The following is a 12141-nucleotide window of genomic DNA, read 5'->3' as shown; positions in this document are numbered from 1 at the left end:
AGAAGTGCCTGTGTTTTTATTTATTGTTCAGATCAAAGACCAAAACATTTTCTTAAATATATTTTGTGTAATATTTTATTTGTATACAGTGTTGTTGGTGAAATATTTAACTAGAGCATGATATTTTAAATGTTAAGGTGTAACATGTTAAATAAAACTGTTATTTTTGAATTAAAAAAAAAATAAAATCCATGAGATATTGAATAGAAACATCTTTTACCTCATAAATGGGACCCACTGAATATCTAAAATGAATTTATTTAATGGTAAGAGAGCCAATACAAGAAAGCTCATTAAAATAAGCAACAAAGTCTGATGCCCAATTTTACCAATATATTTAATATTATCCTGCCAGCACTGGACAATACAATTGGACAAGAACAATAAAAATATCAGAATGGAAGAAATGAGAGTTGTACACAATATGATCATTTATCTAAAAATCCAAGTGACACAGTTGAGAAACTAGCATTAAGGAAATGGGTAAATATAAAATGAACATTTAATCATTAATATGGAAATGTAATAAAACAAACAAGGAGCACATTCACAATAGTTAGGAAAAACTCATAAAATATTTATGAATATGATATGAATATGATATAAAATGCAGAAAGACTATTCACTCCTTTCACAGATATTTACTGAATATGCAATGGTAATGCAAAATAAAGAAAAACAGTGACAAAACTGTGGTACCAAAACAAAAACAAAAACAAAAACAAACTATGGTACCTGTTGTTATGGAATTTAAAACATATACAAGGTCAAAGAGCTCAAAAAGGATCACACTGGTAAACAAAAATAAACTGGTAAGTGTTATAAAGTTCATAGTGCTTTGGGAGTATCTAAGAGAAGAAACTGATTTAGTCAGAGAGGTTGTAGAATTTCCCTATGGGAAAAATTACTCTCAGTGCTGACAGAAGAATCATCCAGGTAGGGAGAAATTCAAAAGGTATTGTAGGAAGACTCAACAGCAAGTGCAAAGGCCTGTGGCAGAAGAGAACAGTGCTATTTTAAGGAATTAAAAGCCTGAATCATACCTCTGCTTACCCACAAAGATTTACATGTCCTAATCCCTGGAACCTGTGAATGTTATTCTACATTACAAGAAGGACTTTTCAGATGGCAAGTCAAAGATCCTGCAACGGGGAGATGGATCTAGGCATAGTGCATTCAAGAGTTCTTGTAAGAGAGTCAGTAGGGTCAAAGTCAGACAGAAGGCCAAAAATGATGAACGCAGAAGTTGGAGTGATGAGGTCACATATTAAGGAATTCTGGTACCTTCTAGAGTTGGAAAAGCAAAGAAACAGATTCTTCTGTGAACCTTCCAGGAGGAACCAGCCTTGCTCTTACCTTGACATTTGTCTAATGAGACTAATTTTGGCCTCTAGAAGCATAAGGAAATAAATACATGTTGCTTTAAGCCACTAAACCTGTGGTTATTTATTTATTTTGTCAGCAATAGGAAATGAATATATAGAATTAGTAAAGTATAATTTAAAGTAAAAAGGCCTGGAGACTTGACTCAAGTAGGAATGCCTGCCTAGCAAATTCAAGGCCCTGAGTTCAAACCCCAGTACCTCAAAAAACAAACAACCCCTCCCACAAAACAAATAAATAAATAAAACAACTATTCAAATAGAGTTGATCTAATCTTACCATGGAATTATATAAATATTTGTGAATTTTAGAAGACATCATAAAATAATACATTATCATAGAATACATAAAAGGCAGCAAAGACATAAGATTATTAATTTTTCCATACTTATGATATAAAATATGAGCCAATATTTGTTGTACATGAAAGTTTATCTTTAGTAGCTTATATCTGGAAAAATTAAGCTTTGATTAGTTGATATTCTGGTAGAGTATTAAAGTTATAAGATAGTATTCCTATTAAAAAGAAACTATATACATGGTACAAATGTTATACATCGTATATATAGAAAGATGTTATTCAAATTTAATGTGTACAATGTCAAGCACTTATGATATTTAAGTATCACACAGATTAACACATATTTTTTGTCTCTAGAGAAATCAAGACGTTTTGATAATGATGGTCTGCTTTTTTTCTCTGAAAGAAAAATTTAAAATAAGACATAACCATAAACCTTATTATTAATAAGATTGGTAATAATATCTAGACTATAGGTATAGAGAAACTTTAATTGTAATTTTTGGGAGAGGTTAATACAATGTCCAAATAGATTCTGAACATGTATGTTCAAGAATGTATGTCACTTTTATTGTTTTTGATGGTACTGGAGTTTGAACTTATGGTCGCATGCTTGCTTAGGCAGGTGCTCTACCACTTGAGACACTCTGCCAGCCTGTATGTCAGTTTTAAATCCATGTCTGTTTCAATCCAAAGTTCCTAATGATTAAACAGTTACATATCAGTACATTTACATGGTGAAACTCTGAATTTTTAGACACAGAAAATAATCTTTGAGTCATATATTATATATTAAACAATAATAGGGATTTCTTTCATCTAAAGTGGAATTTGTTTCAAGAAGAGAAAACAAGATTTTTGTGTCTTTTGTTTGAATCAACCACATTATTTTTTTTTTTAGTAGCTGAGAAGTTCTTCTATTTTCAAACAGGGACAAAATCCACAGGAATAGGATCTGAAATGATAAGAGATAATTTGCCTTGATGCATTTGCAATAAAACAATTGCAATGCAAACTAAATGCAATGGTTTTTTTTTGACTTCTCTATTACTATTGCAAGCAGAACAAATGCACAGATGGCATGGGCCATAAAAATATAATTAAGCTTTACGATATTGTTATCAGTTCTCAGAGTGTGCTCTAGCTTAGGTTAGAGTGCTGCATATGTGAGCGAATATAATATTTTTGAGTTTTATGTCTGGACATACATGAAAACTAACATATATGGCTGTTACAAACTATTTCCATTTCTCTCCAGGTTCTTGGTTCTTCATTTTCAAACACTGAGAATTACTTTAGGAGAGGGCATATCAAATAAAAGTAAAAGTAAAAGCAATTGTACTAATTCTTTTTCAATCAGAAAATACTTTGATTTAAAAAAATAATAACGTGAAATACTGGAGTGGATTATCACTTCAGAAATTACAGGCATGCTCTAGGACAGCTGGGTAGCCACAGTCAAGGCCTAAGGTGCCTGGACACCCTGTGTCTTGAAGAAAAGAGAATGAGGAGACAATATTTTGAGGTTCCTTTTGTCTAGTTAGTTTATATTTCAATAAAGCAATGACAAAAACAGCAATTAGGTAGCTGCCTCGCATCCTCTCCAACATGAAGCAAGGTATAAATATATACATTATGTTAAAAATGCTTATACTTTATTCATATTTTGAAAAAAAAACACTGGTCAACCATTTTGTTCAATTGTAATTGCTTAAAACCAGCAGTCCAACAGTATACATTAAGAGATTAAATCTGAAAAGGTGCTATAGTTGTTTGAGGCTCTCTAGGGGCTAGCTGACCAATTATTAATGGTTGTTTCCACAAAACGGCCAATACATTGTGTGCCTGTTTTATTTTACCATTCCCTTCACTTAACATGCTTGTGGACTAAGCCACTGGGGTGAGGCTTGAGACCGAAAGAGTCCTAAGAGACAAAGCACAGTCACAAGATCCTCTGCAGGTGTCATGTTTAGCAAGTCAAGTAAATTAAAAACGAGACAAAACAACAACAAAAAGAAACCCAGAAACTGCAGATGGTGAGTATAAGCCATTATCAGTACATGCAGCCTCCCTCAAAGACCTCAGATGAAAGGAGCTTTGGTGTGTCAACTCATTGGCTATGTCTGCTAAAAAGTGCTAGTGGCTCTAATTTCTTGAGTGCTTTCTATGTATTTCACTGAGTGAAGTGCTTTACATGATAACATTCATTTTCCCCATAACTAATCCTTCTAAAACCTTTCCATATAAGCATTATCATCCTTATTTTATAATAAAAAAATATAAGTTCAGAAAGGCTAAGTACCTTTCATAAGGTCACATAGCTAAAAAAACATTGTTCTAGGTTGTTACTGCTTCTAAGCGCTCCAGAAGACATACATATGTATGTAATGTAGTACAAGCACATACAGAAATACATCTCTCTCTATATGTGCATCTATGTGTATACATGTGTGTACATGCACACGAATGTGTGTTGTATGTAACCATGAGCATTCCTATAACCATTTTACATCGAATTACTTATTTCAAAGTAATGTTTCATGCAATGTTGTATATAGCATTGCATGTTTTATAAATTTTAGCAGGCACTGATTAACTGAATTTTCATTCACTTATATTCATATGGTACATGATCATATATATTTTGATCTTAACCCCTTTCAAACTTAGTCTTGTACAACAGAAATACTAATCTTTTATTCTGCCTTAAGTACCTCCTCCTCATCCCATTGATACGATTCTGTTACTAAACAGGTATAGAGAATCAGGTAAAAAGAAATATAGGAAAAATATAATTTAAAATTTCCTATAGTTATACCAATGAAATTAAGAGCACAGGCATAGAAAATGTATATATTTTTGTTCACTACTAATGTAAAAGTACTAAAAGATATGAACTAAATGGGAAGGTTTTAGAAGGATCTTTTAATTGGTTAAAATCTCTTCAAACATACAATATAGTTAAGAGCAATAAATAACTCACAGGAAGATAAACTGTTTATCTAAAATAGTCTTATATGACTAAAATTCATCAGTTTAATACAAGTATGTGTTTAAAGTTTCAAATTTAAGTATACTATGCATATTTTATACTGGAATAGACTAACATACCACCCCCGCTACAGCTGGGAAGGTTAAACAATAGTATTCAAATCTGATTTAGATATAACAGCTGTTCAAATGCCAGGGCGTATTTTACTTGAAAATGTGACCATTTAGCTCTGATAAATATAAATTGCTATGTGCATCATTTTCTTTAAAAAGTCCTTTAAAACAAAGCATTTTCTGATTTGTAGTAGAATCATTACTAAAGTTCGATAGGGTTCTCTGTTTCTCTCTCTTTTTACTAAACCTTTTCTTTCTCAACTTTCTGAAAAAATGAGTGGGGCAATTCTCTTACCTTATCTCTTGCATTCCATTAACCTCACTAGCTGCTCTTGCCAATACAAAAATAATATAATTATTCACCAGAAGAGTGCTATTGCTTTTGATGGGCATCTGATTAGTTGTGTTTAAAAGTCCTTTTCTTTTTAATGAAACAAGTTTAGACATTTAAAAACTATAGATAATAATTCCATCATGGCCGTGCTTCAAATTATGAGTTTTATAAGTGCTACTCACTTAAGGATAAAACAAAAAAATTAAATTCTAAAGTTCACAGGATAACTACAAATATTTTAAAGAATAGCATCATCATTAAAAGTCCCTGGGATTATTTATAAATAAAGCAGGGAATCTATTATTCAGTTTCTGATTTTTAAGATTTTTTTTGAGGGGGGGAGAAGTTTCTTTAATTTCATATCAAAGAGACATGAGGGTGGGGATGTAGCTCAGTGGTAGAATGCATGGTTAGCATGCGGGAATGGGGTTTGAATTCAGGGCTTCGTGTTTGCAAAGCAGGTGCTCTGTCACTTGTCAGTCCATTTTTGCTTTGGTTATTTTGGAGATACAGTCACTAGGATCATGGTAATACTGTCACTAGGATCATGGTATCTAAACTGTTCTTTCAGAGCCCTGAATTTCTTAAAGTTATTTTAGAAATCTTTTAACTCAAGCAGTGTAGCTCCAATTTTTGTTAAGAGTTCTTTGTTGGGCTTCTGACTAAGATTTTCCATAAGGAAAATGTTCTATTACTTAACAAGTTGAAAAGCACTTTTTTTTTTCCATTGCCCTATAATATCCTCCCCCCCATAATACTTAAATCCTTACTTAGTTACTTAAAGTGTGGTAGTTCTCCTGCTGGTCTGAACACGGCTAAATCTTCAAGTTTTTGAATGCTATTTCAATACCATGAGAGAAGATTCAGTGAGAGGCTGATTAAGGGATATCATAAACTCTTTCAAAAATAACTGGCTTTGTGTAATCTCCAGAAATTTAGGTAGGAAAAATGGTACTATAAATATTCATGTTCCTAGTTCAAAATTGTCATTATAAACATTGCACCTATTGTCTTAGATTCAGAAATAACAAAGAAACTTCAATCATGAAGTATGTTATTTGGTTAAACACATGGAAATATATGTACGGTTTTATGTGGTAAGGTTAAAAAACATTGGCATTTACTAAGGCAATCCGAAATTTATTATGGACTATTTTTTAACACTTGAAGATAAAATTGAGGCATTATAAATGAGAAAATGATGTACCGAAAGCAATACACTAAATCAATTTTAAACACTAAACACAATTTATGCCTGACTTTAAAACTCATCCACAAAACATTAATCTACACAAAGGCCAGATGCTGAATGCAGCATAATTTGTGAAACTGATACCTTTCATCACAACCTCTAACTGAAAAGGTCATTAGATATATTATATCTAAGTGAGCAGCTTATCCCTGCTTCATTACTGATAATTAAGACAAGTAATATTTTCTTGACAGTAATGTGTCCGTTAACAGATATAGTCTAGTTTGCATAAAATAAGCATTAATTACCATAGTACTACCCCAGATAAAAAAATTAAGTACCTGTGTAACATGGCTTCATTATTTTTTCCTTAATTTCCTTAAAAAAAATTAGCAGCTGTCTTAGTCATGTTTTGAATTCATAAGATACCAAAATAGTAAATATTCTCAAAAAGTAATCAATGAAAAGGAAAGTATGACTAGCATTTTTCCATTAAGATAAGGTCTCACAAGCAAGCTTTTGCTAGGGCTGACCTGGAACCATAATCCTCCTCATGTTAGCCTCCCCAAGTAGCTGGGATGACAGGAGCATACACTGCATGCAGTTATTGATTGAGATTAGGTCTCACAAACTTTTTGCCTGGCTGCTTCCTTTAACCAGGATCCTCTCAATCTTAGCCTTCCAAGTAGTTAAGATTACACAAGTGAGCTACCGTTACCTGGCAGGAAGTCTTTTTTTTTTTTCGTTTATTCATATGTGCATACAATGTTTGGGTCATTTCTCCGCTCTATCCTTTACCCCCTCCATCTCCCCTACTACCTCCTCGTTGTTCCTATAATAGTGAGCACACTGACCACATCCAAGTTTTAGGCTTTCTTCCCTTTCCCTATCCCTCCTGTGTGTGGTCTTCCCTTAGTGTGTGACTCATGTCCAATAATATTACTGCATTTGTTTTAGGTCTATAATCCACATATGAGGGAGAACATGCAACATTTTGCCTTCTGAGCCTGACTAACTTCGCTTAAGATGATGTTCTCCAGTTCCATCCATTTACCTGTGAATGACAAAATTTCATTTTTTCGTGAAAATTCCATTGTGTATAAAAGTACCACATTTTCTTAGTCCATTTGTCAGTAGTGGGGCATCTTGGCTGTTTCCATAGCTTGGCTATTATGAATAGTGTTACAATAAACGTGGGTGTGCAGGTGCCTTTGTGGTAACCTGTGTCTCATTCCTTTGGGTATATCCCTAGAAGTGGTATTACTGGATCATATGGCAGATCTATTTTTAGTTTTTTAAGAAGTTTCCATAATGTTTTCTGTAGTGGTTGAACTAGCTACATTCCCACCAGCAGTGTTTGAGGGTTCCTTTCCCCTGACCCTGCATCCTTGCAAACATTTGTTGGTGGTGTTCTTGATGGTATCAATTCTAACAGGAGTGAAGTGAATCTTAGTATGGTTTTGATTTGCATTTCCTTTATGGCCAGGGATGGTGAGAATTTCTTTCATGTTTTTTTTTTTTTTTTCTTTTTAGCTATTTGGACTTCTTTTGAAAAAGTTCTGTTCAGTTCAGTTGCCCACTTCTTTACTGGTCCATTAATTTTTGGGGAGTTAATTTTTTGAGCTCTCTGTATATTCTGGTTATCAGTCCTCAATATTAGCTGTCTGATGTACAGTTAGCAAATATTTTCTTCCATTCTGTGGGTGGTCTCTTCAATTTAGAGATCATTTCTTTTGTTGTGCAGAAGCTTTTTAATTTCATGTAGTCCCATTTGTCAAAACTTTCTCCAGTTGCTGAGCCACTTGAGTTCTACTGAGGAAGTCCTTATCTATATCTATTGCTTCCAGTGTATTTCCTGCTCTTTCCTGTACTAACTTCAAGGATTCAGGTCTAATATTAAGGCCCTTAATCCACTTTGAGTTGATACCAGTGCAGGATGACAGGCATAGATCTAGTTTCAGTTTTCTGCAGGCAGCAACATTTGTTGAAAAGACTGCCTTTTCTCCATTGTATGTTTTTGGCACCTTTGTCGAAGATTAGGTGGGTGTAGTTGTGTGGATTTATATCCAGGTCCTCTATTCTGTTCCACTGGTCTTCATGTCTGTTTTTGTGCTAGTACCATGCTGGTTTTATTGCTATGGCACTGCAGTATAGTTTAAAGTCAGGTATTGTAATACCTCTAGCATTGCTCTTTTTGCTTAGCATTGCCTTGGCTATTTGTGGTCTTTTGTATTCCCAAATGATTTTTAGAGTAGATTTTTCAATCTCTGTGATGAAGGTCAATGTTTGATAGGAATTGTGTTGAACATGTAGATTGCTTCTGGTAGGATAGCCATTTTTACTATGTTGATTCTGCCAATCCATGAACAGGGGAGATCTTTCCACTTTCTGTAGTGTTCTTTGTTTTCTTTCTTCAGTGGTTTTTAGTTCTCCTTGTAGAGGTCATTCACATCCTTTGTTAAGTTTATTCCTAGGTATTTGATTTTATTTGAAGCTATTGTAAATGGAATTCTCTTCCTGTCTTCTTTCTCAATCTGCTCATTGTTGGTGTATAGAAAGGGTACTGATTTTTGTAAGTTGATTTTGTATCCTGCTACTTTGCTGAAGTTGTTAATGGTGTTAGGAGTTTTGGGTGTAGTTTTTCAGGTCTTTAAGGTATAATATTATGTCATCTGTGAATAGTGATAGTTTAATTACTTCTTTACCTATTTGTATTCCTTTTATTTCTTCTTCTTGCCTTATTGTTATAGCTAGGAATTCCAGGACTATGCTGAATAGGAGTGGGGAGAATGGGCATCTTGTCTTGTTCCTGACTTTAGGGGAAATGGTTTCAGTTTTTTCCCATTAAGTATAATGTTGGCTATATGTTTGCCATATATAGCCTTTATAATATTGAGATAAATTCCTTCTATTAGATTTCTCAGAGCTTTTATCATGAAATGGTGTTGAATCTTATTGAAGGCTTTTTCTGTATCTATTGAGATGATCAAGTGGTTTTTGTCTTTGTTTCTATTAATGTGCTGTATTTCATTTATAGATTTGTGTATGCAGAATCACCCCTGCATCCCTGGGATGAAGCTGACTCGGTCGTGGTATATGATCTTTCTGACGTGTTGTTGGATTCAGTTTGCCATTATTTTATTGAGGAATTTTGCACTGATGTTCATGAAGGAGATTGGCCTGTAGTTCTCCTTTTTGGATGTGTCCTAGTCCAGTTTTGGGAGTAGTATAATACTGGCTTCATAGAATGTGTTAGGCATTCTACCTGTCTGTTTTGTGAAAAAGTTTAAGGACTGTTGGTATTAGTTCTTCTTTAAAAGTCTGATGGAATTCAGCAGAGAATCTATCAGGTCCTGGACCTTTCCTTTTTGGGAGACTCTTTATTACTGCTTCAATTTCATTTTGTGTTGTAGATCTATTTACTTAGTTAATATCCTCTTGGTTTAATTTTGTATGGTTATAAGTATCTAGAAATTTGTCCATCTCTTCAAGATTTTCCAATTTATCAGAATATAGGTTCTCAAAGTAGTCTCTGATGATTCCCTGGATTTCTGTGGTATTTGTTGTTATTTCCCCTTTTGCATTTCTGATTTTACTGATGTGGGTTTTTTCTCCCCTCATTTTCATCAGATTTGCCAGGGATCTGTCAACCTTGTTTATTTTTTCAAAGAAACACCTTTGTTTTGTTGATTCTTTGTATGGTTTTTTTTGGTCTTTATTTCACTAATTTCGGTCCTTATTTTTATTATTTCTCCCCTTCTGCTTGTTTTGGGTTTACCTTGTTTTTGTTTTTCTAGGAGTGTGAGATGTAGCATTGATTTGAGATCCTTCGGTTCTTTTAATATATGCACTCAATGCTATAAACTTTCCTCTTAGGACTGCCTTTGTTGTGTTCCATAGGTTCTGATAGTTGTGTTTTCATTTTCATTAAATTCCAGGAACTTTTTGATTTACTCTCTTATTTCATCTATGACCCACTGATCATTGAGCAATGTGTTGTTCAGTCTCCAATTGTTTGCGTATTTTCTGCTGCTGCTTTTGTTGTTCAGTTCTAGTTTTATTGCATTGTGATCAGATAGCATGCCAGGAGTTATTTCAATTTTCTTCATATTCAATAACTCTATTTTTATAATCTCCATTTAATAGGAGAAGAAACTGAGGCAGAGAAAAGTTATTTGCTGTGCTCACACAATCAGAAAATGGTAGAGTCAGCTTTTGAATTCAAGCCACTGGACTGCAGAGCCTCACTCTAAATTACTATGCCATGTTACTTTGTAGAGCACAAAGAACCTAAGATGGTTCTAATTAGTGGTTATAGCCTTCATGCCACAAGCAAGGAGCTAGGCAGGAACTCTCACATCTAAAATTCTCCAGTCTTTCTTTCACCCTCCATTCTGACAAATGCTTCAACTCAAAGACCAGTTGGGAAAGAGAAATGGACTATATCATACCAGTGGGTAAGCTACTATTTTTAAGTAAGTATAAGCTTATTGAAGATAAAAGCAATCTCATGGGATAAGAAAATAGCAATAAATAATTACCAATACTTTCATTAGTGTACTAAAGAGTCTATGCCTAAAAGCTTCCTGAAGTACTAAGATGAACTCCAAGCAAGGCGTTTATACCAAATGCCATAAATTAGGGAAACCAAAATTATTAGTCTGTATATAATTTAATGCCCTCTCAATAATGATAAAAGCTGCAAACAGGAGGTCCCTTCAGTTTTGTCCTCTAACCTTCACAAATGTGCTTTCTTTTTATACAAGCTCAAATTAATCTAATATGGATGAGTTCTCTATCTCTCAGTGCTTCTGCAGTTTATTCCTTACAATTGAGTGTGCATTACACAACGGTAACACTGGAAGTTCATTTTCTAGTAAAATATTACTAATTCTGCACATTCAAAAGGCATTTATTGAGTGTATATTCTGCGTATGGCTGCTGTGTAGATTACAAATATTATACAAAGTGGTACCTTTCTTGAACTATTTACTACATAAAATCTTTGACATTAGTGAAATATGATACAACTGTATCGTATTTTACATTGTTATGAAAATTTCCTCTACTTTAATAGATCTGGTAAGACTTGTTTGTAGCCATCAAAATAAAAGGAAAAAAATGCCTGAAAGATTAGGTTTATGTTTAGATCTTAATTCAAATTCAAGTATTTGTGTTATGACTTTCAAAGGTCAATTACTTTTGGCTAAACAAGTAGAAAATTGGTCCTGGTATGCAGGTATATATCTCCTGGGGTGGGAGGGAGTTGAGGATGGGGGTGGGGATAGGGAGAATCCATTACATTGCATTACAGCAATAATATAATAACTTTACATTCATATATATAAACAGAATTAGCATAATACCATTCTTTGTAGAAAAGGATATTAATATTTAGAGGGTTGTAATTATTTTAGGAATAATGAATTTCTATAAGGCATCTGTTTTTTCTAAAGTATTTTGGTTAAAGACTGATTTGCGTGAAAACATAAATAACCTCTCAGGCATCAGCAAGCTTTAACAGATGGCCTCATTTAAAAATCATTTGTTAAGATATCTCACATTTATCCAGCATGCTGTCAACTTCTTCCTTTTATTCAATCATGATTTTACATATTTATACCATAAATGTTTTTAATACTCTGTATTTATGAAAATCATTCACTTAGTATTTATATTCAATTTGGTCTGGAGGCAGCCCTGACTCTTTTAAAGTTATTCTACTAACCAAATGACTATACGATGATAATTATAGAAAAATAAAATGTTTAACATGAATTCATGAAAATTCAATGAAAGCAACTGTTTAATTTTTCTAAGTGGGAA

At 33.4% G+C, this 12141-nt stretch overlaps 1 protein-coding gene and 1 long non-coding RNA gene across 10 annotated transcripts in view; one reads left to right on the top strand and one right to left on the bottom strand.

Annotated features, from left to right (window-relative positions):
* Elp4 (elongator acetyltransferase complex subunit 4) overlaps window positions 1-12141 on the bottom strand; it is a 234602-nt gene that overhangs the window by 69215 nt on the left and 153246 nt on the right. Inside the window, exon 10 of one of the 9 annotated variants that reach the window (XM_074043605.1) lies at window positions 73-2639. The exons of the other annotated variants lie outside the window; for them this stretch is intronic. Coding sequence (XP_073899706.1) covers window positions 2463-2639 — 177 coding nt within the window. The 3' untranslated portion in view covers window positions 73-2462. Of the gene's footprint in view, window positions 1-72; window positions 2640-12141 lie in introns of those variants that run through there. 9 annotated transcript variants of the gene reach the window in all.
* The window catches only part of LOC141411495 (uncharacterized), a 108815-nt gene that overhangs the window by 56317 nt on the left and 40357 nt on the right, over window positions 1-12141 (top strand). The gene's annotated exons all lie outside the window — the stretch shown is intronic.

Source organism: Castor canadensis, chromosome 1 (assembly GCF_047511655.1).
Source record: "Castor canadensis chromosome 1, mCasCan1.hap1v2, whole genome shotgun sequence".
NCBI classification, from domain to species: domain Eukaryota; kingdom Metazoa; phylum Chordata; class Mammalia; order Rodentia; family Castoridae; genus Castor; species Castor canadensis.
The sequence above is the reverse complement of the archived record's forward strand: the minus strand, read 5'-3'. Positions and strand labels throughout refer to the sequence as shown.